Source organism: Neltuma alba, unplaced genomic scaffold (genome assembly GCF_004799145.2).
Source record: "Neltuma alba isolate B1F8T4 unplaced genomic scaffold, ASM479914v2 tig00004266_pilon, whole genome shotgun sequence".
Classification (NCBI taxonomy): domain Eukaryota; kingdom Viridiplantae; phylum Streptophyta; class Magnoliopsida; order Fabales; family Fabaceae; genus Neltuma; species Neltuma alba.
Window position 1 is genome coordinate 1 of NW_021633627.1, and position 27,323 is coordinate 27,323.

Genomic DNA, 27,323 nt, shown 5'->3' on the forward strand with positions numbered 1-27,323 from the left:
TTTTGGTATGAAAGAGGGCAAGGCCCAAAACTAATGAAGGGAGTAATGAAGCAACTGTGCAAGAGCAAAATGGGCTATGGATCATTAGAACATCACTGTATAAAGCCTCAACATAACTTCGGCTCCCAGACCAGAAGAGTGTCTAAGCATTCACTGATCCAAGGATAAAACCGCCAAGTGTCGTCCAAAAAGTGTCGTCTTGGTTGGATGGCAGAATATGGCATCAGCCAGGTCACCCGATACAAGATTCTTTTTTCTGGCACAGAAGTTTAGCAAAAGAATAAGATAAAAAACGGTTCAAAAAAGGAGAGAGCCTAAAGTGATGTGACCATACTAAACTGTGCTCTGCTGTTTACTGCCAAAAATAAGTTTATTTATGGGTCTCTGTGTCAGGACGTCAGGAAAGAAAGAAGAGAGACTGGAGCTTATTCATTCATGCATAATCTGTCTATCCATAGAAAATGAGCCTAGATTATCGCCCCTGCCCTACGGCGCTACTTACTTCTGTAGTGATGAGAGGCACGTGTTGCTAGAGTTCATCAGAGAATGATGAAGGATTCAGGACATCTGCTTCAATTAGTTGTTGAATGAAGCTTCTATTTTGTGTGTGTGTGTGTGTGTGTGTGTGTGTGGAGCTTAGATATGTTTCTGTCATATGACTAGCCTTCTGAATTTTAAAGATTGTTTGGAAGTAGAAAATGGGCGTCCTCAGGAGCACAGGTAAACTAGTATATAATATCATAGCCGAATGTAACATATAACAGAGGATAGTGAAGAAAGCATCAGCTCTAACCAGGAGTAAACAATATTTTATCATAGACGAAGATCTAAGTCAAGCTTACTTCCATCAGATGGTTGCTTTGGTAAATTAACCCGAAAGCTCCCGGGCCAAATCAAATCCATGGCTTGTTCTATCATAAGAGGTGGCCATGCCATTCCAAACCCAGAGCCAGAATTGGCAACTCCAGAAAGAGCAGCCACAGCAGACCCTTCCCTGCTTGGTTTGTGCGTAAGCGAATGGGCATGGAGACCCAGAGACTTGGCTGCCAAAGAAGTGCACGGTAAGCCGATTGTAGTCTTCATCATCGTCACTATCGTCTTTTGAGTTTGGTCCCTTCTGGCTGCTCTTCTTTCTCTCTTGTGCGCATTCTGGTGACCCCCTAAGGCCTGTGAACTATGAAACTTCCTCATGCAGAAATTGCATGAGAACAACCTGTTCTTGAGACGTTTTGACTGGGGATTTGGGTTTTGAGTTTGATCAACTTCCTCAGGAATGCCTTTCTTGACTCCTAAACTCAACCATTCTCCGAAGTTACCCTCTCCAGCCACACTTACGAAGTGGCCCATTGTCTTTGAGCCATCATCTGCACGTTCGTTGATGGGTTTTCTCATCTGTTTCATCTTCCCTGTAAGAAGTCATTGTGCTCTCTCTTTCTAATCAGAACTTCAGATCATAGGTTTGAGGCAGAGCGGTGGAGGGGCTTAGTAATGAAGGGTGTTTGCCCTTAAATAAGTAACACGGAAGTGTAGGAAACTTGAATTTCATCTGGTAAATTATCTTTTAACATGATCTCAGCTTTATCTTCTGTGTTACCACTGAGTGATGCATACACTTTCAAGGGGGGCAGTGCTCTAGGTGCTAATGTCATCTTATGGTGTTGGCAATTTATGTCTTCAGATTCTCTCTTGTCGTGAACCTTACACTTGTTACAGCATATAAAAAAGAGTTCTGAATGGATGGATAAAGACTAGACTGTTTAGCTGTTGAAAGTGCCGTGTACTGTTAGGTTACAGTTTAATTTCATCCTTCTAGTGTCATAGAATAGCATTTTTTTTCAAGGCCACAAGTCAGACAACAAACAGAAACCTCAAGTCAAAAGATTCAGAATGAAAGCCACCATCTACAGTAGATAACAATGAATGACTTGTAAATAACTATCTAGACCACCAGAATAAAAACCTCCCCATGTGAAAAAGATATGTTCTTGACACTATTCCACTTGGCAGACCTGTTGATGAAAGAAACCAACTCCGGCAACACATTTCCACTTTTCAATTTGGGAATCGACTAATTCAGAGATAGTGATAGTGAGTAGGCTTCCATCTATAAATTGTACAAAATGATTATTGTTTACCATAATTTTAGTGGACCATATAGGAAGTGAATTTAGAGCCACTTATGCTTATTCTTAAATTCAGAAATTTCCTGTTTTGCTGTTGCTACTGAAGTTTATAATTTACCTGGTAATGATGATGAAAGAGCGGTGATGCTTCACGCCTTGTGTAGATAAAATAATTGTAAAACTGAATGGATGGATCAGCAGACACTAACCCTATGTTTGGTATGAGGGAAATAGAAGAAAGAGAAGAGGAGAAAAATTTTCATGAGCTCGATTTAAAAAATTAAAAAATAGGGTTATAAAATTTAATAAAAAAATGTAAAACAAAAAAATAATTAAAAGCTTTTAACTTACTTCATTAATTTTTTAAATCAAACTCATTAAAAAATTTTTCTTTCCTCTTTTTATTTCTATTTTCCTCGTACCGAACCGATGATTATTATCTTATTGGAATATCTTAAAATTCTTAAACATATAGGGATAAAAGCCAAAAAGGCAGCGAGCTATCAATTAGAAGGCCGAAATCTGCCTCAGCTCAAAAGCGCAGCACCAATCTTTATTTTCTGCCTTTGGACTCAACGACGCGTATGAACTGGTGTTCAAGTGTGCTAGTAATTAATAGGTAACTTTCTAACAATTCGAATGCGAATGGTATCAAATCTAATACGGGACATATGATGAGTCAGAACCTCACCAAGTTGAAGCATTTTCTATAAAGATGGAAGCAAGCAGGCAACCATTACTGGTTCTGAATCAGTTATGTGGAATCTTCCAGTGGTTGGCTTATTCTAGTATGTCCCTATGGGAAAGGGAGTTTCTGCTTGGTCTGGTTTAAAACTGGAGGAATATGAGGTACTTTTTTTTATGTGTTCAATGTCAAGATAAGCCCAACACTACTTGGAGCTCTTTTATTCTCATCGATCAACTACTCACCATGAGGAGAATACTGCTACATACAAATGCTGTCCCCATTAGATTAAAAGTACTACTTGATATGATAAAATCCTTCAGTTACAAGCTGTTCATACGGTTCTGTTTTCTCTGTTTATATTCCAAAAATCTGAAAAGCATCCTCGTATCCCTTGGCCGACAAAAGAAATATGTGGGTTGTTTTCTAGTTTTCTAACTTTTACAAGACCGCACATGTCTGCGAAAACAATTATTAACAGGAATCGAATTGAAAATTCTAAAATCGATGCCTGGAATTAATCATGCGACAACCTCATGATAACTTCAGTTAAAAACCACCAAAAAAGTACATCCAAAATGTTTGTTGCACCGTAGAGACCAAATACGAACAGTTTGCTTCGAAAATGAGCAGCACAGATGCAGTTAGTTTGTATTCAAGTGTTGTTAGTATTTTTAAGGCACAGCAAGCGCGCATAACCTATTTGCACAGTAGGGATTCACGTTACAGGAAGGAAAGTGAATTATCAGGAAACACACATTTCATGAACCGTTGCTTCCTTCAAAACGTTGGCATGTGTTATTGCCAACAAACTAGCATCTTCTTTAATTTCTCAGGTGGTCCCAATATCGTGGAATTTCTAGCTTATTTGGATATTGTTGATATCTTTGAATATCCATGTAAGCTCTAACTGTTGATAATTTAATCGATTTTTAAAAGCTTTTGTCTTGCTTATCTTTTAACTTCAATATTGCTAATTTCTTAGCTAGGAACGCTCATGAATTTGAGGGAGATTTCTCTATGCCGGGTTAAATTGAACCAGCCGAAGGTTAGGGTGATTCACGACCTGTCGTTTCAACCAGGACATACAACCTCAAAGTTTTATCGGCAAATATTGTAACTGTTGCTGTGACTCCGAGACAGTTATGGTTATGGCTTGATTTCCATAGTCATAAACTTGAAAAGCCGTTAGACTAACAACTATGCCCGCAACCACTCTCTGCGCCACCCCATCATCACCGGCGGCAAAGAAAAACTGGTCATCTCAGTCATTACAACGTACTCCTCCTTCATCCTCTGTTACCCATTGTTCTGCTGCCGCGTCGTCGTCTTCCGGCAGTCATTTTCTGCAAGTAGACAGGGTTGCCTTCCTAATCGACAAGTGCAAATCTATTAATCAGCTTCTTCAAATTCACGCCGCTCTTCTTCGTCATGGTCTGAACCCCCATCCTATATTGAATTTCAAGCTCCAACGCTCTTACTCCTCCTTTGGCCGCCTTGACTACGCTGTTTCTCTCTTCGATCGAACTGATAACCCGAATGTGTTCTTATGGACTGCCATTATACACGCCCACACCCAATGTGGTCTTTCGGAGCAAGCCTTGGTCTATTACGCACAAATGCTGAGCCAATCTATCCAACCCAATGCCTTCACTTTCTCCTCTGTACTGAGAGGATGTTCGTTGGAATCTTGTAGAGCTCTCCACTCGCAAGTAATCAAATTCCGTTTTGATTCTGATTTGTATGTCACCACAGGGTTGCTTGATGCTTATGCCCGAGGGGGCGATGTTATGTCTGCAAAACAACTGTTCGATGCAATGCCTGAGAAGAGTTTGGTTTCTTTGACGGCCATGCTCACTTGTTATGCGAAGCATGGTCAGATTGAGGAGGCTCGCTTGTTGTTCGAAGAAATGGAAGAGAAGGATGTGGTTTGTTGGAACGTGATGATTGATGGGTACGCCCAGCATGGGTACCCCAGAGAATCGTTATTGCTTTTTAGGCAAATGTTAGGGGCAAAAGTTAAGCCTAATGAAATCACTGTGTTGTCCATTCTCTCTTCTTGTGGGCAGCTTGGAAGTTTGGAGCCTGGTAGGTGGCTCCATTCATACATTGAGAACGATATTCAGATCAACGTCCGCGTGGGTACGGCTCTGATTGACATGTACTGCAAATGTGGTAGTTTGGACGATGCACGCAAGGTTTTCGATGAAATGCGTGACAAGGATGTCGTAGCTTGGAATTCAATGATCATGGGATACGCCATTCATGGATTTAGCGAAGAAGCTTTTCGAATGTTTGACACGATGTGTAGCATAGGACTCTTACCCACCGACATCACCTTCATTGCCATTTTGACTGCTTGTGGACATTCTGGTTTAGTCAGCAAAGGGTGGAGTATTTTCAGTTCTATGAAGAATGAATATGAGATTGAACCGAAAATTGAACATTTTGGATGCATGGTAAATATTCTCGGCCGAGCTGGACGACTTCAAAAAGCTTACGACCTTGTCAGGAACATGAAGATTGATCCAGACCCTGTCCTATGGGGAACTTTGCTTTGGGCTTGTAGGCTCCATAACGAAGTATCTCTGGGTGAGGAAATTGCGGAGTTTCTCATGAGCCATGATCTAGCAAGTTCGGGGACATATGTAATTCTTTCTAATATATATGCTGCTGCTGGCAACTGGGATGGTGTGGCAAAAGTTAGATCACTGATGAAAGAAAGCGGAGTTGAGAAAGAGCCTGGTTGTAGCGTAATTGAAGTGGACAACAAGGTGCATGAATTTCTTGCTGGGGATTTAAGACACCCAAAGAGCAAGGAAATATATTTGATGTTGGAAGAGATGAACAGATGGCTGGAGATGAACGGTTATACGCCACAGACGGACGTCGTTTTACATGATTTAGGGGAGCAACAAAAACAGCTTTCCCTGGGAGTTCACAGTGAGAAGCTTGCCATGGCTTTTGGGCTTATCAGTACCCGAGGCGGGACCACAATCAAGATCGTCAAGAATCTCCGGGTTTGTTTGGATTGTCATGCGGTGATGAAGTTGATGTCAAAGATCACCAAACGTAAAATTATAATGAGGGACCGAAACAGATTCCATCACTTTGAGAACGGATCATGTTCGTGTGGGGATTTCTGGTGAACCAATTTAGTCCTGCATGAGCGCCATTTGAGAAGTACATCGCGGTGCTGACCTATTTGATCAGTTAGCCCTGGGGTTTGAACTTTGAACTTCGAACTTCAAACGCCGGTGTGAAGAAGTGGTGGGCCACCATGGTTGATAACTTATGGTCCGTATGAAATATTTGTAAGAATACGAGGTGATTTATAGAATACAAAATAAATATATAAAAAAATTTTATCTCAAATTTTGGTAAAATATGTTTATCAGGCGTTACTTGTAGCCTCATGCTGATGTTGATCTCGTTTTCATTGTTCTCATACTAAAGAGGGTGGTGGGCTTGTAGCAATAAGAGGATTGTAGAGGTAACTTTTCAAGCTCGTCCAACACACGTATACATTTTCCCCTCATTTAGAATGGACGTTTGAATATTAAACGATAAGTTAACACAAAATTTATGGGAATTAAAATGAAAATGCCATCAGATATTATATACTAGTTGACTTTTTTTTTTTTATGCCGGTTTCTGATTTCCCCCTATTCAACTTCTTGCAATAATTCATTATGTTGTCAATTTTCAAATATCATCATGCTCTAAACGTAATAGAGAAGACAAACGTAATAGGATCCAATTTTTATCTCTATTTCATTCTTTTACCATTCATCTCCATTTCATAATGAATTCATGATGGACTACTTTAAAAGATCAGATTCCAAAAATGCGAGACCCATTCTCACACTATCAAATCTGAAAATATAACTAAAGACAATAATGATCGGTAAAAAGGGAAAAAAAGAAGGTAAAAAAAAGGATAAAAATGAATAACTAAAAGGATATTTGAATAGAAATCAAACCATAATTTTAAAAGTGATTTTATGATATACGAAATAAATATATGATAAGAATTGTTTTAATTTGTGTGAATGCTTTCACAGCAAACCAAACACCCCCTAAATCCTAGAAGGGGGATTTCCCATCACCTTGTAGAAACCTAGAAATAATGACATCAATTTCAAAGAATTGTGGCAGAACAACTGTCAGTTGTACATTTTATTGCAATAACCTAGGGTGATGATGAAGAAAAAAGAAATCTAAGTGTAAGTGCAATTTCTATATTCAACTATGTAGACTTGTAGTCGTCAAAAGAAACAGACCAAAATAGACAAATAAATGGACAGAGAGGACCGAGAAAGAAGAAAAAAAAAGAGGCTACAAACAAGGGATTTCTTCTCACCTTATATTGCCAAAGACAGAAAATTTTAAGAACAGCAGCAGAACGATTTTTCAACCGCCCATTTTAATTTAATAGCCTTCGTTTTTCATTTTGTTCTTCTAATGACTCTCTGAGTAAGATCTATTAGTGCTCTTCTTGATCTTTTTACTTCTTCATCATCACTCTCAGGTAAAGAATCAATAGCTGCCGCTGCAAGGTTAGAATGCTTTATGGCTAGTTCCCTTGTCCTCTGTATACCTCGGCTTTTTCCCAGATAATCCAGAGCCTACGTTAACAAAAATATGCAATTTATGAATCAGCGCTTGTCAAAATATCACTCCGTCATGTCAAACACCCAAGAGTAGGTGCGGATATTAGCGTACCAATCGTAGACGTCTATAATATGTTACTCTCTCTGGTCCTAAATATAAGATCTATTTTGTAGTGTAATTTACACTACAAAATGAGTCTTATATTTAGGACCGGAGGAGTATATCATATTAATAGAATTAAATAATACAACTCATAAAACAAAAAAGAATAAACATGCAACTAGCACTGCTTCTCTGTTCAACTCGTGCACAAAATTTTAATTGCGACCCCAGATCCCTGGTTTTTAAACCACCTCATCCAAATTCTAACTAATTTGGGCTGAGAAATGTGAAATGGAATCAGAAAGGACGTAGATATATATATTAAAAATAAAGAATATAAATTGTTTCTGTTGTGTTGTATTTCCTAACTTTTTCAAAATAAGAGTGCATATATTCATATAGTTAATAACAATTGCAATATCTACATAATATATGTAGGTACTAACAACTGCAAAAAGTCCCGATGGGCATAATATGATAGGTGAAGGCTCATGAATGGTTTATTTATACCTCTAAAATGCCCCTTCATAAGAAAGCCCTTTGAGCTTTACACATGCAACAACCATAGACCCTGACCTCCCTCACCGCGGCCGGCCAGGAGGGGGTTGGGGGTTGGTTAAGAGACCCCCCTTTAACGTTTTCATCTCATGTCGAAGCATCACTTTGTACCAAAAGTCCAAAAAATACACAACCTAAAATCGGATGGTATTAAGAATGAAGACAAAGGAATATATTCTGAGCCGCTATAAGAATTAAGAAGTACCGCCCAATGACTTGCTTGACCTGAAATCTTAGGTCCTAAAGAGTCACGCAGTTAAAGAATAACTATACTGCCCTATGATTTGCTCAACCTAATAATACTGCCCCATGATTATCAGTACAGAACAATAACCAAAGTCTAAGATCTCAAAACCGCACCCCCAGATTTATTGGGAGAAAAATAAATGAAAATGAAAACAAGCATATCACTACAACTTACCAGGTCAACATTTGCATGGTTGTCAAAGCCTGCCTCAACAACTGCACGCAACTCAGGGAACTCCTCCATTGCAAATAATATTGGAGCTGTTACAATTCCCTGCAAGAATTTTATCAGGCCAATAATCATCTCTCAACTACACTTTAGATCATTGTGAAGTATAAAGTGAAAAGAGCAACTAAAGCAAAACATAAATTAGGTCATGGAAGCTTAAACGCTTAGATATACCCAACATTTAAGCTAACAGTAGAAGGTTCAAACAATTGACCCCCCCCCCCCCCGGTTCCCAAAGTATATGCATAAAAGAAGAGAGAAAAACGTGCTTCTGCTTATACTCTAATCTATTAAATAAATAAAAAGTCAGCACCGTGTACACAAACAAAAAATGAATTTTGAGGGTCTGACAAGAGAAGGTTTCCAGAAAAGAATTTAGTGTGTCTGGTTTCACATTGAAAACCAGCAAAACCTTGATTTTGATGGTTTCCAATGTGAATCTGAATGTGTTCTTACACGCTCATAAATATATTTAAAGGAAGTTCAATAGTGTCAAAAATAGGTGAGGAAAAGGCAGGTGTAAGCTATAGAAACCTAAAACCAATAAGGCAATAACAATTTGTACAACCAACCATCTGACCTTAAACTACTAAATGGGGGATGGAAGAAGGATCATGAAATGCAAAACAGAATCCTAGTAATTATGGTTGTAGATATACCATATCTTCATCAATTGAGATTGTTGTGATTTTGGAATTTATCAGTACTTTGGCATAATAGATGTCAAGGGTCAATATGAACAAGTGTAGCATTCATTCAATTCAATGAGACAAAGAAATTCTTCTAACATAGGATCATCCTATTTAACTAGGTTACTATCAAATATGCACAGGTTTTTATCAAACAGTTTCAAATCACATGCAAAACAATAACAGCAGCAGAAGCCTTATCCCGCTAAGTGGGAATCACATTAAAAACATCAAAATGAATTCTGAAATAAGTGAGTTTTCAAAATTACATGGCGAATGTCTGATAGATAACCCTTTCCAAGTGAAGTTGATGTGCCTGTGAAATCAAGCACATCATCTATCAATTGAAATGCCAGTCCCTGCAAATCATAGGTAGGAAATGGAATTATAACATACAGATAAATTCATAGACAAACATAAATCAAGTAAGAAACAAACAATCATAAAACTAAAAAGTCCCCAAATACAGTGCAGGACACTGATTTTATTTTTTAGGTTTAGCATATTGCCTTCTTGCCCTCTTCCGGAACTTGTCAAACTTCAGTTTGGAAAGCCAGAAAATCCGTACTAGCCCCACCATCAGTGTTCCAGAAGGGAGCATAGCAGTGACCACAGGCGTGGTGCGACTAGATTAGTGATGAAACATGAAATATTTATGTTCAGCTTCATAATGTTAATCAGCTTAAAGAAAATTCTTTCTTCGAAATATGATAAAGAGTAGTTTTGAGTTTTTTTTTTTTTTTGGTGAAAAGGTTTGAGAGATGTTGATGGTTGAGTAGTATTCTCTTTCCTAAACATCCTGCAGGCTTCCTCCAATTCTCTCTCTGCAAGGAATCTCACCATCGCGTATGCTATTTCCAGTGGAGTAGCAACATATTACTAGCTTTGAAAAGCATACCAACCAGATTTTTTCCGTAATCAAAAGCCAACATAGCAACTTCTGCTGTATGGCCCCCAAGCAGGGCAATTGCCTTACAACTATTTGAAATTAATGATGCAGTCTTGTAGTATGTCTTCTGCATATAATATTCCATACTGCAGATATGAATGACTGTTAGAGAGGTGCTGACGTGCTATAGTAAAAGAAGGGGGAAAAAATGAGAGAGAGAGAGAGAGAGTAAAGAAACCAGAGAATCAATTACACAACATTCATCAATGATCTTTCCATCCATCTTACAATCTATTTAGAATGATAACTAATCAATCTTAGCTACCGACAACTGAGTTGGTTTATAAAGTACAGCCTCCAGCTCTAGCAAATATTTTACATATCAAGAAGTAATGAACCACAAGTACCTGAATATCTTGGAATTCTATGCATTTGTAAATTGTTTGTGTTTATTTGGGAAAAAAATTAATTGAACATTTACTTCTCATTAAAATGTATGAATAGATTGACAGAATAACCATGTTATGTACAGCATTAATGCGTATATCAATAATAAGGTCAACTCTTTCAGCAAAAAAGCAGATGTATGTGACAGAAGTACGGCTCAGAATAATACCTGCAACGTTGATCAGATGTTGTACTCATTTGCATGGTCTCCCCTGTTACAAGATGTTCTACTACTGTTGCCAACAAAGATACAACCTACAGATGCACAGTCTTTAGGCTGATCAACAGTTTTAAGTAAATAGATAAGTAATTGTGAACATCGTCAAAGAAGCTATGTCTTCACAAATACAAGAAATTTACTAACCTCTGTGTTTTTCAGCGAAGCAAGGGCAACACACGCCCGAGAAAGCAAAAAATCTCCTGCTAACACTGCCAACTGCATCAAAAGCACAACAGGTATATAAAAAACGGTACAGAGTTGAGAGTAAAACTAGCCTCAGTGCAAGTGAGTATTGTTGATCAAAATCAAATCAACAAGTCCACTAAGTATCTGTTATATATAACATATAAGAGAAGTCAGCAAACTCTAGTTAGGTCCCTTTCCACCTCTAACAAATCTGAAACTAACTTCTGAACTGATATTGCTATAGTTCATTAATTTATTAATACTAATTACTCCCCAAACATAACAAAAACAAGCAGCTCAAGCAGGCCACCACACCGACGACAAAGTTGGATGCAGAAAACATCATGGAGCAAGTATGAAAAATATCACATATCATCTAGGCAAAAGGAAACACATACCTTATTACCCATCACAAAGTTTAATGATCCAATACCACGCCTTGTATCAGCATCATCTAAAACATCATCATGAAGAAGACTTGCCACCTAAAAAAAATTTAAAACATTTGTTTACAATGATAATTTGCTGGCCTAAGGTGAATTTTGGAGGAGGCTGGGTAAGTCATCAGCACAAAATCACAACTGTGAATAAGAAAATTTTAGTCCAAAACATAAGAGATTGACAGGGTAATTAATGATTGTTTTCCACTTTTACCCCTCGTAACAAAGGGGAGAGAGTTTTAAATGTAGGAGAAAGATGTGGGAAATTTCCGATCACATTCTTTAATAAAGGTAAAATAGGAAACTCTTATCAATTTAAAACACATTCAATAACTTAACTAACATTTCTTGATTTGCAAGAAAGATCAACTAGCATCTTATTTTATGAACCGAAGGAAGTATCAAACAACAGAAGGTACAAATGCATGGTAGGCGGTGGTGCAATTATGACCTAGTAAAATGCAAATAAATATTTTATGCATCTCTTTCAAAAAATTAGACTATCCACTTTAATACATAGAGATATTAGCAGTGATTTATCAACCAGAGTACCAAAGGATGCCACAGCCTTAATAAGTTTGATATACAAAAAGAAGTAAATTCATATTTATCATTCACATATTATTGCCAGTGATACGAAGCAAAAAGTATGCTCTTAGTAAAAGAAATTTTCTAAAGCACTAACATGGATCATCTCTGTAATTTCAGCTATGCATCGCTGCCTTGAACGCAGTTCAGTTGTCAGAGTACCTTCTAGCTCATTAGAAGGAGATGGATTAGGCATTTGCACATTCAATGCTGTTGACATTAATAAAATAATCTGCATGCCATTCATTTGTTAATCAATATCAAGTATACCAAAGTATGCACAAGATAGCTCATTAGTACAGTAGTTAAAAATCAAATATGAGATTGTTCTCACCATATATCCAAACAAAGCAGAAAAGATAGATAGATGAAATAAAAGACCGACACTGAAGAGTGGGAGGTTGAGAATAATTTTTGGAAACTAAGGTAATATAGGATGCCTAAGTCCCATATAGAGTAGTATGAGGTGAAAAAGTGAGACACCCAAACTTGGTTGCCCAACAATTAGCATCAAAGCTATGGTCGATTGCGAAAAAAGGCTAAATGCAGAGGATTTTGACCATTGAAGAAGCCAAGCCAAGTGACACAAAGTGAAGTGTCATGAAGGGTAGCCATGGAGACATCAGCTCCCCAAGAATATCCATTTGATGGAGAAAAAAGTGTAGCTGTGGAGACGTCAGCTCTATAGGGATATCCAATTGATGAAGAACAAGGCAGTGTGAGATACGCAAGTCCCAAAGTAACTAGTATGGGATGCTCTATCAAGCACTTAAGAGCATTGGTTCTCCCACCTCGACAGCTAGCTTTTAAGTGATGAATCCTCTAGTGGACTACCATCAAAAAACCAATAAAACAAATTTTAAAAAAAATGCCCATGAGGTTTTTCCTAATATGATATAATTCACGCATTGTGTATAAACATAAATCCAATGGCCTTTTTGTTTCCAAATATGTTTACATAATTGTGTGCACATGAGCATAAAATTTATAAGGAGCTTCTTGTTGTTGATTTGCCAGTGGATAGTGGATATAAAAGTGTTAACTTAAGGACCAGGTGAAGGGTGAAGAATTTTTAAACTTTCGGAGCATCATCCTAGTGGTAGTTCCTCCCAAAAGGCATGCAATATCAACCCATATCAGAGCATGCTTTTTTTTTTTTTTCCTTTTTTAGATAGTAAAACAAGATTTGCATATGATAATGAATTTTCTTACTGTGGGACGAAATCTTTTCCCCTCCACCCCCATTTTGAAAAAGTATTCAGCAGCCGAGGCAAGCTTAGGAACCTGTCACATGACATCCAACTTTCATCATGGAATATGCTATAGCTTCCAAGGATACAAGAATTACAAAGAAAGGAGTACAATCTGATACCTCAGCAACAACCATTGCTCGCAAACTATTAGCAAGATGAGATAGTTCATCAGCAACCAGCGAAAAAGGGTCAAGTTGATCCTGGAAACAGTTCATGAGTCTCAGAAAAGGGGTAATATTTGATTGAGAAGCATTAAGGTTGAAAGAAACTCTTCCCTTCTTTTTTTTTTCATTTACATTTTTGCCAAAAAAACATACTTGAACCGGTCAAGACAGTTCAAGTTGTTCCTTATGATAGTTTATGAATATCTCAGAAAACAAATAAGTAATGCAAATTGAAATCTACCCACGTTATTCTTATACGTTTTCTTTTTACTCACGAAAAACATTTGCAGACACGTATGCCACACATCACAGAAACTGAGATGGAAGAAAATTAAGGATTTTTTTTTCCTTTCTTTTGTTTTGTCCCCCCCCCCCCCTTCTAGTTTTCAGCATTCATACACCAGTATTCAGGACATGATATGAAACAGCCACCAAAACACACGAAAGGATATTCACGTGCTCTGCAGCAATTATCTTATTCTACAAATATAAAAGATAATATATTAGAAAAATATATAATCCTCTGAGAAGTGGTACTTCACACCAGTAGACAAAAGGAGATGCAAGAGGAACATACCATACCAACCTCAATTATGGAGCTGCTCTGATTATGGAACTGATGGCTAGCAATATGCAACGTTGGTAGACAGTTACAGAAAACTAAACTTCTAAAAACCTGCAACTCATGGGACAACGTACAATTAGAATCAAGTTTTGCACTATATATGGACAACCACAGATATTTATTACTCAAATTTTACAAGCATGATCCAGAAATTACCAAAACGTATTTAAATACTTTATAAGAGGAGGGGAAGCAAACACATCAAAGAATGTGCGCGCCATGGGAGAACATGTGAGTCATAACCTGTATTATATAAATATTTCGCCAGTTACATATAATTATTTGCTGAAGTAGATTCATGGTCCAAAAATTTGTATTGAAGTTTATAAGGGTTATGCTGTCTACTTCTCATTAGTCAGTATGACATATTTTATTCAAGGTATCGAAGTCCAAAGATTGGCATATGAAACTTACTAGATATAGTTAAAGTTAATTACATATTGTTTGAGTTCACAATTAAGAGAAACATACGAAAGATGTCCTTGTTGAACCTTCTAATGAACCCACAGACCTCTCTTATGGGTCACTCCGAGCTTCGCAGCTGCAGATTAGTGTAATCATCAAAGTATATCCAGCAGCAAGAAGAGTCTCTCCTCCATAAAATTACTTTATTGTGATTCAACTAGTTTTACCCTCTTAGTTTTTTTTTTTTTTAATGGACTTTTTCTCCTCTTTTGTTGATAGAAAGGAAAAGGCAAAAGGAAACAACATTCTAAAACCGGGAAGTCTAAACAGATTGTCAGCACAGTGATGATGCTATGATGCTATTAAATTGTCTTCTTCTTCAAGAAATTAAGTAAATTAAAATAATACAAAGCAATGTTCCCCCGCGACACATTGATCAATATCATCGTTCCATCAACGTTTTAAAACTACACAAACAGATGGGAAACCCAAAAGTCGAGTAAACCACGTCAAATCTCCGAAATGGCATACCTTTTCAGCTGAGTTTTCAGGAGGCTGACAAGTATGCGATAGAATAAGATGGTGATTCTGGCCTCGGCCGGAGGGAAACCACCGACATCCATTGAAGCTACCTCTGAGATTTCTAGATATCCGAGAAAGTCCCCGGGAAAATAACATCGTACAAAAAGAAAATCGGCTTCAGAAACAGGAAGAATTTGAGGTAGCCGACGAGCAGCAAGGAACGGTCAAAGAGGTAAAAACATAACCGCCTTTGTTAGAGAAACAAGACCACCACGCAGGTAACAGGGGGTGACGACGGCGAAGCTCAACCATATATCCTGCTATTCAACTTTGTTTGCAATGTTTTATGTAAATTTTATTTTAAAAATTAGAAGCTACCAATTTTTTAAATCTCAATTAAATCCCCAAAAGGAAACAATTTTTCGGCGAATGATGGTTCGAAGTCAACCGCTCCAAAGGGCGGTGAAGGAAGTGGCCGCGTCTGGCCGCCTGGCGCGGGCTTATAACCTCGTGGGAACTATTAAAATGGATGGTATTGTATGGGATCCATTAGCATTAGTATTAAGTAAAGTGCTGATAATAAGAGTACACCCAAAAAAAAAGAAGTGCTGATAATAAGAATTCCGGCCACAAATAAAATGTAAACAATAATTACCACAAATACACTAGCACCCCTAAATTTTAAATGCGTGTCCCCAACCCGCCTCGTTTTAGAGCGGGGACGATGATAAAATAATTCTATGGACATATTATTACGCATTATTAAGTAATGATAATAGAGTCCAATGTATTGGCAAGTCCATTTCATTAGATTTTCGGTCGAAATCCAGCACAGTTGTTTCTTGGTATTTGGATTGGTTCGATTTACACCTTTGCTCTATTCGGAATAGCCCAATTGAGTGACCCAACTTTATACCTTTGCTGGACTGGACCGACAATTCCGCTCTTTTTTGCCGACACTGGAGCCGCAATAGGTGAGCTGGAAGCGAGTCACCTAATAATTGTAGGGTCTCTCAGAGAAGCCAGAAGCCCAGAAGGGAGAAGGTTTAAAGATAGGAGTCGCCAGATACAATTAGGACAAAAAGAATTCCATGACATTAAATAAAATATTTTTTCGTTGTTATAAACATGTCAGTTAAAATCTTTTTAAGATGCAGAAAGAATTTATAGGTTAATTTGGAGCAAAATGAACACGACACATGGTAGACGATGATCAGATTCATTGATTAATTATTTAGTTATTGGGCATTCTCAGAAGGTGCCACTGGCATCAAGCTGCTCGAATAAAATACGTTATTTCTACTATTATCCCAATGAATACCCCAACCAAAAAAAAAACATTTTCAACAGGAAAAAGAGAGACGGTGTTTCGGAAATTACATAAGGACTAGATTTTTATGGCCCCCCACGAAGTGGACACTGCGTACGTCACGCGAAGCCGTGGAGCCATGTTGCCAGAACAATAAGTCACACAAAGCAATCGACATGTGCATTGCTCATATTTATGGCCTGATTTTTGAGTGCCTTCCTAAAGCATGGTTTGGGAGGCAAAACTATAGTTTGGATGGGGTATCATCTAAATAGTATCAATTTTAAACTAATAATCTGAAACCATGGTTTGAACCAAAATTATGGTTTGAGCCAAAACCATGGTTTTGGAGTCCAAAACCATAGTTTTAGGAGAAGTGAATCCATTCTGTTTCTGGTTCAAATTGGAGAGTGTGATTGTGCTTATCAGAGTAGGTCTTAACAATAATATGACTTTAACATCCCTCAATTATTTTTTTATAAACATATTTAATCTTATATCTTATGAATATATACACACATATTAATTATTTATTAATTACATTATCTTATGTATTATTAATTATGCTGGTAAAAAAATATATTATTAACAATTTTATTCCTTCAAATTAAAATATATCATAAAATCTATCTTTTATATAATTATCATATTAACTTATGCTTTTTTTAGTAATTTGTATATATAAAAAGTGCTTCTGATAACAACTATCCAAACACTCTCACTTCTCAGAATCACTTTTTCACAAAATATATTCTCCAGAAGCTATTCTTCAAACCATGGTTTAGGGGGTGTTTGGATAACCTCAAACCATGATTTGGAGAATAGCTTCTGGAGAATAGATTTTGGAGAGAATAGATTTTGAAAGAATAGCTTTTTCTGAAAAAGTGATTCTGATAAAGTGAGAGTGTTTGGATAGTTGTTGTCAGAAGTGCTTTTTTATATGTAAAAATTACTAAAAGGACATAAGTTTAAATGATAATTACATATAAGATATATTGCATAATATATGTTTATTTGAAGAAAATAAAAAATATTAATAAAAAAATTAATACGTATATATATTACTCCTCCGGTCCTAATTATAAGACCCAATTGACTTATTTGAAGAGATTAAGGAAGTAAGTTAAGTTGGTTATTTATAATAAATAAGTGTTGTCATTCCTAAAATATCCTTGCTAATTAAGTATATTGGCTAAAACTATCATTATTAGAAGGATTATCTTGGCAAAAATGCATAAATATAAGAGACAAAATGGATTGGGGTCTTATAATTAGGACCAAATAAAAAGTCAAATGGGGTCTTATAATAAGGACCGGAGGAGTAATAAAATAAATAAATATTTTTTTGCAAAATAATTTAATAAAATAATTAAATATGTATATATATTAATAAATAATATATATTAATAAAATAATTAAAATTAAAACGTATATATATTAATAAAATAATTAAATATGTTTTTCGTAAAATAATTTATTTTGCCAACAAAAAAATATGATTATTTCTTAAAGATTTTAAAGATGAAGAAATCCCATATTTTTTTTTTGACAGAATTAAAGAACCACACAAAAATTTCATATCAATTGTCTTCATAATAAGGTTGCAACAAAATATATTTGTCCAAGTACTTTTTTTTCTAACAACACATTATATTATCTGAAAAGAAAAAAGGAAATAAAAAGGACATGACTATTCTCGTATATAGTGAACAATTTGATCTCTAATGGAGTCACGAAGTCGAGCCATGTGAGATGAAGATTCTATTGATGAAGGTATATGTGAAGATCCAACTCCATCATCATCATTATTTTCTTCTGCATAAGAACCTTTTTGTTCAAACTGAGTGAAACCAGGATCAGAAATGGATGTTGATCTAATGAAGTTATGTATGGCCATCGTTGCACAAACAATTTGAACCTGTGTTGGAAAGTCATAGCTCGGCATGTTTCCTAAAATTGCAAACTTACTCTTCCAAACTCCAAAAGTTCTTTCAATAGTGCTCCGTAGACTTGAGTGCAAATAATTGAACGCCTCATTGTCATTTTCAAATGCAGATGACCTTCGAAAATCAGGGAGATGGTAGCTTCACGTCTGTAGGGACCAAGATATCCCATGGGTGTCGGATAGCCAGCATCGACCAAATAATATTTGCCTACATGGAATATATGATTGGTGTTAATAAACTTTGTTTTCTAACAGTTAAGCATAAATAAATTAAATTGTAGCAATTTAAAATATACCTTGAGGCGGATGGGGAAAGTTCATGGAAGGAGTTGTGAGGGCGTGGTCAAATATACGAGCATCATGCGCACTACCTTCCCATCCGGCCAATACAAAAGTGAAGCACATGTCCCAATCACAAACCGCCATTACATTTTGCGTCACTCTTCCTTTTCGGTTAATAAATTTTGTTTGCTCAGTTACATCAACAATGCATGAAATATGTGTTCCATCAATTGCTCCAATAGCATGTTTGAAAAAGGGCCAGTATCGACCACCGGGCCGTATTTTTGTATGCAAATGCTGAAATGTTGGATCTTTTGGTTTGATATTGGACATAGCAAGTCTACAGCATGCCAATAAGACATTATGAAAATGTCTACTAATTGTCTCCCCTGAATGTTGGAATCTTTCTTGCTGCATCCTACTACTAAGCGCATGGCCAACGGTATTTAAAAACATTGCAACCATTTCATGTATCCCAACATTTCTAGTTTCCCTTAGACCGTGTTGTTGCAATTCGGTGCAAAGACTGAAGAACACTTCCCTTTCCATCCTAAACATGTTATAACAACGGGTGGAATGGCCTTGTAAAACATCCCTTACCCATGCCTTGCCTGTATAAATACTTGTATGCTGGGGCTCTTTACACAAATGAAGAGAAGCGTATCCACCAACCGCTACTGCAACTTGATTAACCCGTTTGTTCCGTCGTTTACGATACTTTTCCGCAATTTTAATTTCATCAGCCATTTTTTGTCTTGTCCTGTGCACATAGACATAAAATTTAGAAACCCTGATATGAAACTACTAAACATTTAACAAGAAAATAAGTTCTTTAATTCCTACAGAAATTTGAAAGTCACATAATACAATAGTGCTGGTTACATAATTCCTAAAAATATACACAAATTATCACAATCATCTTCTAAGCAACACTAAAAGTAGTCAAATACTATAATAAGCAACACAAATGAAGTCTCAATCCTTGGTTGCATGCTTCAAGAAGATCAGGAGTTTTCCCCTCTTGTTCTTCAGAGCCACATACATCTCCCTTGCAGCTGGCTTGTCCATGAGGAGTGTTGTGCACCGGCCAAACAGATCAGGATCATCAGTAACTTCATCAACTTCATTAAGGTGCTCCATGACTCCGGCAATTGACGTCTCATAAGCACGTGCTTCTTCTTCTAGCTTCCTAGCACGTGCTTCTGAAATCTCTTCATGTTCACGCTGAGAGTCATTTTCATTTGCTTGAGCTATCCTGCTTAGTGCATCTGCTATTTTCATAGTGGTAGTGGGTTTCTTCTTCATGGATTCACCTTTTTTTCTAACCCCTAATGAGCTACTAGGTCGACTGCCACCTGTGCTTCTACCCCCACGAATGGTTTCCTGTCTCATCCCAGTGTTGCCTCCACTTCCTCTACTATTGTCATTGAATGTGACCGAATTAAACTCCCCGCTTATGCCAGTTGGTGCTCCTAAAAGTTCATCACTATCTCCAGACCCTTCTTCCATATCATCTTCAGGAACTCCTTCGCTTGGAAGTGTCATGGAAAAGGTGCCCATGACTGTGGTCCAGTTGCAGCTACAGACCCAAAGAGTTGAGTCAATTCAGCCTAAACTGAAGCCCTCTTTCTCTAAATTTCTTGTAGCCAGGAACTTCCTGCGCATTCAACACCAAAAATATAATACATTATACAAAAAACGTTAACATGTGAGAAAATACAAACTCAAATAAAGTTAAACCATTACCACTATTTTCTTCTCCCACCATTCATCAGGGGCACTAACAGTATTCCTTTCGGCATCCCATCCTAAACCTGTCTCACGGAGCAGCCTATCCCATAACTGCCACTCCTTTCGCAGGGTATCATATTTGTTTTTCAATTGGATTCTCGTATAGACTCTCCCAGTCTTTGCAGTGAAGCTGTCCACAAGACTTGTCCAAGCAGGTTTTGTCAAGCTAGTTCCTTTTCTTCCCCCTTTTTCAACTTCTTCAATGCACAGGTCAATAAAAACCTTTGTGGTTCTTATATCCCATGAAGCTTTGCCAGTTTGTTTACTCATTATACTATAGACCAATTATAACACTTTAGTCATCACAAGTTCAACCCAAAAAGCATGTCATTCAGTCCAAGAGATGTGATATAACAAGTATAGTATTTAACAAGTTTGAGCATGAGGGGCATCATCAAGGCCCGTTTGACTTCAACCAAAGGATCATACTCAACCAAAAGTGTTATACTGTTATGTAAACCATAGAAGCAGGAATCCATATGCTACAATGAAAGCAAGACCGAAAATATGACTTTATTTAGCATGTTTGCTTTTTGAGACATTGTGGGTCATTTAACATCATCAAGAAATAAACACAGCTGAAAACCAAACACTGCCACAGGGTAACCATCCTAGATATTTCATTTCTTGTAGTACTAGCTTTTATTTCAGAATAAGTGAAAATAAAAAGTCCAGCTAAGTAACGAAATCAGGAAAGTTTGCCATCATATTTATAATACTAATAAGCTGCCCCCAACACCAGTGCAAATGCATGAAGGAGATGACGCGTTCATTTATCTGATCCATTTCTCGGTGGAGTCCGATTACCCATTACCGCCGGTGTCCTGTTTTTTTTTTTTTTTCCGTTCTACTGTGTCCTGTTTTTTTTTTCCGGTGTCCAGCTCAAAGGGGTGAAGAAGATGCCTCCTCATGGAAAACACGAACAAGAAGAACAAAAGGGGACCGGACTCGCTTGGACATACTTTTTTTTTATGAAATCAAAATTGATACTTCATTGCATCAGATCATAAATGAAGGGGAGAAATTACCTGACTGGACGAAATGCACACCGCAGCTATCAGAAATGGAAGAATGGATCAGGCAACCCAGCACGAGATCTTCTATTGCCAAACCGATAAACCCGAAATTCACGAGCTCACAACGATCTCACCTGTGGCCAGAAGTTCGGTCGAAATTTCAGCAGTGACGACGACAAAGGAATGGGATCCGATAGATATGCTTTTTTCTTGGGGTAAAATATATTTTTCTTACCGGTTAGGATGCCTCGCTCATGGAAAACACGCCGACTGGACGAACTAAAAAAAGTAGCTATCAGAATGGACGAATCGATCGGGCAACCCAGCACAGGATCTTGTGTTGCGAAGCTGATAAACACCTCACCAGGGCCGAAATTCACGAGCTCAACACGATCTCACCTGGGGCCAGAAGTTCGGTCGAAGGCGATGGGTGGAATGGGAGAAGAGGCAGAGTATTTCGGTGCTATCTCGGTCGGTGACGGGTGGAATGGGAGAAGAGGCAGAGTATTTCGGTGAAATGGGAGAAGAGGCAGAGTGCTTTCTCACCGTTGGAGCTTCTGACTGCTCCAATTATTAGCTCCAATTATTACTCCACCGATAAGTGTTCGCATGAGAAGCTACAATTTTTTGCTTCACCGGAAACCTTGGTTTTGCTGGCCAAAACCTTGGTTTTGGCAGAAACCAAGGTTTTTTTTTTAAAAAAAAAAAGGGGTGTTTGGCAATCATCTTTTCTAAACCAAGGTTTGGAGCCCAGAATCACTTTTGCCCCATTTGCCAAACACCCCCTTAGTTTCATCCAAACACCCCCTTAGTATCCAAACAAACTCTTTATCTCATTTTTATATTTTATTTTTTAAATAGCTCATTATAAACTTTAAATTTATTTTTTAAAAATATAGATACTAATAATCTAAATTATAAACAAGATCAAATTTATAGCCTTCTACTCTCACATGAAAGCTTCCGTTCCACCAGATCATAGGGTTATTGGCAACTAAAGTTTTAAAAGAGGCATTTGCTCTTCCAGTATAGAGCAGGCGCAATCCGCGGAACTCGCGTGGGCCATCAATTTGTATATATAGCAGCATTCGCATTTAAGATCTCTCACCAAATCGTTAGCAGCTACTCATCATCATGACCTCCTTCTTCTATCATCCCATGCTCTGCTTTGCTCTGCTCCTCACTTTCAAGCTGTGGCTCCAAACTAGATGGTTCCTGAACCTCCCACGAGGACCACTGTTTGTTCCCATTTTAGGAAATATCCATCAACCCCAAAAGCCACTCCACCACACCTTTCACCGTATTTCCCAGCGCTATGGCAAAATATTTTCTCTCTAGTTTGGCTCTCGCCTCGACGTCGTTGTTTCGTCGGCGTCGGCGGCCCAAGAATGCTTCACCAAAAATGATATTGTCCTGGCAAACAGACCTCCACTTCTCATCGCCACGCACATTGGCCACAACTTCACCACCATGACGTTTTCCCCCGACGGCGACCACTGGCGCAACCTCCGCCGCATCGTCGCGCTCGAGGTCCTCTTCACGAACCATCTCAAAGCTTCCTCGGAAATGCGAACAGTTGAGAGGATGAGGCTTCTAAAGAAGCTAGCTCAAGAATCATGCAAGGAATTTTCCAAGGTGGAGCTCAGATCCAAGTTTTTAGAGATGACGTTCAACATTATTATGAGAATGACCACGGGGAAGAGGTACTGGGGTGGCGATTCTGACGCGGGAGACATGGAAGAGGCGAGAGAAGCCAGAGAAATGATAATTGAGATGATGAAACTAGGAGGTGCGAATAACCCTGCAGAATTCTCACCCGTACTGAGGTAATTTGATTTCCAAAATTTGGAGAAGAGGCTCAAGCGTTTAGCCATGAGGGTCGATACATTTTAGCAAGGACTTGTTGATGAGCATCGAAATGGTAACCAAGTCGGTGCAAACACCATGATAGATCATCTTCTAACTTTGCAACAGTCCCAGCCAGAGCACTACACGGATCAAATTATTAAGGGTCTTATCCAGGTTAGTACGCAGTATAATGTCACATGCTGCAAATATTTTGATGCTGTTGCACTTTCCTAGTTAGAGTAATTAACGCACGCATCAGATTAATTCACAAATGTAAGATGTTAGTATCATGTCGGGGCTGTTTGGATTAATGAAAAAGCATTTTTAAAATGTGCTTCTAGGCAAATTGAGACAAAACTCCTCTCACATACTTATTTTTTTAATCATAAAATCACTTTTAAAACCATGGTTTAGGTTTTACCCAAATACCCACATAGCTTTCTTGATATATAACATTGTATAAAGTTTTCACTTATGAGTGGTAGACACCTGGCGGAAGTTTAACATAGTAACAACTTTATTACTGCTATTAAAAATATTAATGATTAATATTAGTTTTTTAACAGTATGAGATAAAATTGTTATGATTTTAAACTGTCGAGTTGAATTTGCACTCAAAATTTTTTGATGCCCAACGCTTCTGAGTAAAAACTTTCAAAATAAATGTACACACTAAATCAAAACTAAAATGTGTGTACGCATAGATTGGTTTCTGGCATTATCATTGTTTGATGCCTTTATAGGAGAATTATAACACTAAAATTTGATTAAACAGGTTTTACTTTTGGGTGGAATAGACTCGACGGCTGTGACTTTAGAATGGGCAAGACTAATTTATTGAACCATCCGGAGGTGTTGAAGAAGGCGAAAGAAGAAATAGAGACACAAACAGGACAGGAACGCTTGATGGAGGAGGTGGATATTTCGAGTCTTCCATATCTTCAAAGTGTTATCTCTGAAACACTTCGACTCCAACCCGCAGCCCCATTATTTATTCCTCATACGTCTTCATATAAATGTAATATCCAATGATATAATATCCCACGTGGCACCATCGTGTTAATTAATGGTTGGGCCATACATAGGGATCCCCAGATATGGAGCGACCCTGTGAAATTTAAGCCCGAAAGGTTTGGGAATGAAGGAGAAGCCAACAAGCTATTTCCATTTGGGGTGGGAAGACGAGTTTGCCCTGGAATAAATTTGGCTCAACGAATTGTTGGCTTAACTTTGGGTTTGATGATTCAATGTTTTGAATGGAAACGAATAAGTGAGGAAAAAATTGACACGAGGGAGGGAGGCGGAGTCACTATGCCCAAAGTTATTCCCTTAGAAGCCACGTGCAAAGCACGTCACCCCATCATCAACCATGTTCTTTCTTAAAAAGGTTAATTTCAAGGACAACACAAAAATGGTAAAACAGCGGGAATAGAGGCATAAAAGATATCCACGGGGGAGTGAGCAATTATAAAAGTCCATAATACTTCTATGATTCTTAATATAAGACTTATTTAACTAATTTGATTAGATTAACATAGTTAGATAAGTTAGTTAATTATAAAAAAATATGACATGTTTTTCCTAAAATACTACAATCATCTTTCTTAATGTCCTTTCTTCCTCTTCTACTTGATTATGGTCGAGAGAATATCTATCAAGATAATTTAGAAAAAATTGATAACTATGAGAAATAAGTCTTATACTTAGGATAAAAATTAACTCAATAATTAGGTATTATATTAAGAACCATAAGAGTATATGTTTAGTGTATAATGTGCGCGCGCGAGCCAACAAGGTAACATCTCTATATCTATATGTACACCTATAGGTCTGCTCTAATTATCATTATTGTTATCATCATCATTTTCGGCACTTGTTTTATTAACTTGTTTGTAACTTCTTATTAATCTCTTATGATAATCAATGGATTGGTGAATAATATTGCGTGAACACTTCATCACCATTGGTTTCTAATCGCGCAGCACGTTAATTAGAATGCTGTGGTCTGGATATATCTGCATATTTAATGCTACCCTTAGAAGAATCAGTACGGTGTCTGTCGAAGTAACAGGAAACCGTGAAACCTGCATCGATCCTCAGATAATTAAGTCCATTACGCTCTGCGCTTGCAGGACATTGTGTTGAGGTTCATTTTGAGATTTTATATTATATGGATGCCTTGGAAACTTCGATAATGTCCTGTTAATGTCTGTGTCTGTTGGGAGTTAAAAACAGAGTGACAACTCCAAAGTCAGTAACATTCTTGCGTTTCCATCGACTGTAAACTGTAAAGATAAGAGTTTTTTGCCTCAGGACACGGGCAGTGAAGGAACCTAGGAGGTCCAGAAATTTTAGACTGCATCTTCAAACATCTTCTCTCTAACCATGGGAACAGAATCATATATTATGCTGCTTTTTTAGAGTGTACAAAATCAAATAATTAAAAAAAAATTGTGCAGAGGGATTCACAGTCTTCCATAAATTAAACCAAGAATTTCAAGTTTAAGCTCAAGAATTTTAGTATTAGCATTTAACCAAGTATATGGATTCCGCACTTTCGCATAAGGCCTGACAGTAATTTTTTTGCTGATTGTATAGGTCTGTGAAAATATCTTATAAAAAACACAAAAAGATCTTTGAAAACATATCAAAACTGGCGGTATATATATACGTCCAAAATAGTTATTTGGATATCAAGATACGAAGGGTCAATGTTTTAAAAAAAATCAAAATTTTTACCCGGAAAAAATCAAAATTAAACTGAGTTAGTCCAACCCAACTTGCTTGACCCAACTAGGCTAGTTTTTAGTTTAGGAGAATCACATAAATCTAGATGCATGAAACACATAACTAAGTACCTCAAACGAATCTCTCATTATATATATTAAAGGTTCCATGTATTTATATTAATTAGATTAATAGAATCAATTAGATTTATGAAAAATAAATTATGAAGAGTCCATATTTGAGCAATGTGATACGTGCATCATTTTAATTTGTATCTTGGCTTGGCATATTCTTTTTGGTGGGCTTCATCAGCAGACGGTTCCCCGGCATATGCCACCTGTCCATCAGTATGTCCCCTTAACAACGTGAAAATTTAAATATGTATTATCATGTTGAAATTAATATTTATTATTCTAACAATTTAGTAGGAATCTTGGTTGTCAAAAAACCAAAAAGTAGGAATCTTCAAAGTATAAAACACCCATATTTAGAAGTTCTAGACCATCCTTATCACGTACTGACTTATGGCAGTTTTCTAGATAATCTCCTGAGATTCTTTTTTAAGCAAGTTGCATTTAACGCTGTTTCATTATTAATTTGCGTAAAATTTTTTGACCCTGTGAGTTGTGACACAAAACTCTTTCTGTGAGGGAGGTCACAAGTTTTAACAATATTAAATTAAATTGTTGAAAGATGTTATGTTTTTAAAAATTTAGTTTTTTTCAACCTTCAATATTTTGAGCATAATTTTTATCGCTTAATATCAAATACAGTTAGCGTTTATATATTTAATATATCAGTTAATTAATCCGTAAGTCCTTATAGTTTTAACTAATTTTAAATCAGATCCTTATAGTTTTTTTTCTTTTTATTAGGTCCTGATACTTTTACCTGTTTTTTATTAGATCCTTGCACTTATTTTTCTTTTTATTAAGTCCTTATAATTTTACGAAATTTTTAATAAGGTTCATGTAGTTTTAATTTTTATTTATTAATTAAATATAAACTTAATTAAATATATTAATACTGAAATATAAAATATTAATAATTAAATTATATTAATAATTATATAATAAAAATAAGTAATATAAATAATTAATTCAGGAAAATGTTTCGGAACAATTAATTTTTTTGTTGAAAAAAATAAAATTATTATAATAATTCATTATTTTTAGAACATTACTGTTTATAAACTAATATTAAATCATATATACTATTTTATGTTTATAAAATAGAGAATAAAAAAATTCAGGGACTTAATTAAAAATAAAATAAACTTATAAGGACTTGATAAAAAGAAAAATAAATGCAATGACCTAATTAAAAACAGGTGAAAATGTAAGGACTTGATAAAAAGGAAAAAAACTATAGGGACCCGATTCAAAATTAGCTGAAACTATAAGGACTTACAGATTAATTA

The 27,323-nt window shown here is 36.8% G+C and overlaps 4 protein-coding genes and 1 pseudogene across 4 annotated transcripts; 2 read left to right on the top strand and 3 right to left on the bottom strand.

Annotated features, from left to right (window-relative positions):
* Positions 1–813: 813 nt before the first annotated feature.
* LOC114744096 (zinc finger protein 4-like) lies at positions 814–1,401 on the bottom strand. Its single transcript, XM_028932280.1, has one exon. It carries the CDS (start codon positions 1,399–1,401, stop codon positions 814–816), a length of 588 nt encoding a protein of 195 aa, XP_028788113.1.
* Positions 1,402–3,684: 2,283 nt separating this feature from the next.
* LOC114744104 (pentatricopeptide repeat-containing protein ELI1, chloroplastic-like) lies at positions 3,685–6,062 on the top strand. Its single transcript, XM_028932289.1, has 2 exons — positions 3,685–3,707; positions 3,794–6,062. The coding sequence occupies exon 2, from the start codon at positions 4,011–4,013 to the stop codon at positions 5,955–5,957; it is 1,947 nt and encodes a 648-aa protein (XP_028788122.1). The 5' UTR covers positions 3,685–3,707; positions 3,794–4,010; the 3' UTR covers positions 5,958–6,062.
* Positions 6,063–6,918: 856 nt separating this feature from the next.
* LOC114744099 (solanesyl diphosphate synthase 3, chloroplastic/mitochondrial) lies at positions 6,919–15,384 on the bottom strand. Its single transcript, XM_028932283.1, has 12 exons — positions 14,995–15,384; positions 14,020–14,109; positions 13,389–13,469; positions 13,229–13,300; positions 12,114–12,248; positions 11,387–11,473; positions 10,947–11,018; positions 10,752–10,837; positions 10,149–10,281; positions 9,516–9,605; positions 8,504–8,602; positions 6,919–7,436 (listed from the first exon to the last, which is right to left on the bottom strand). Exons 1-12 carry the CDS (start codon positions 15,139–15,141, stop codon positions 7,257–7,259), a joined length of 1,272 nt encoding a protein of 423 aa, XP_028788116.1. The 5' UTR covers positions 15,142–15,384; the 3' UTR covers positions 6,919–7,256.
* Positions 15,385–19,496: 4,112 nt separating this feature from the next.
* On the bottom strand, positions 19,497–20,081 carry LOC114744100 (uncharacterized). The gene has a single exon (XM_028932284.1). The coding sequence runs from the start codon at positions 20,079–20,081 to the stop codon at positions 19,497–19,499; it is 585 nt and encodes a 194-aa protein (XP_028788117.1).
* Positions 20,082–21,628: 1,547 nt separating this feature from the next.
* LOC114744101 (cytochrome P450 81E8-like) lies at positions 21,629–24,559 on the top strand (annotated as a pseudogene).
* The last annotated feature ends 2,764 nt before the right edge of the window (positions 24,560–27,323 follow it).

Coding starts and splice junctions, on each gene's coding strand:
- LOC114744100 (XM_028932284.1), bottom strand. CDS start 20,081: ATGGGCACCTTTTCCATGACACTTCCAAGCGAAGGAGTTCCTGAAGAT.
- LOC114744099 (XM_028932283.1), bottom strand. CDS start 15,141: ATGTTATTTTCCCGGGGACTTTCTCGGATATCTAGAAATCTCAGAGGT. Junction 10,838..10,946: donor CTTCGCTGAAAAACACAGAG/GTTAGTAAATTT, acceptor GTGCATCTGTAG/GTTGTATCTTTGTTGGCAAC. Junction 10,282..10,751: donor ACATCTGATCAACGTTGCAG/GTATTATTCTGA, acceptor TCATATCTGCAG/TATGGAATATTATATGCAGA.
- LOC114744104 (XM_028932289.1), top strand. CDS start 4,011: ATGCCCGCAACCACTCTCTGCGCCACCCCATCATCACCGGCGGCAAAG.
- LOC114744096 (XM_028932280.1), bottom strand. CDS start 1,401: ATGAAACAGATGAGAAAACCCATCAACGAACGTGCAGATGATGGCTCA.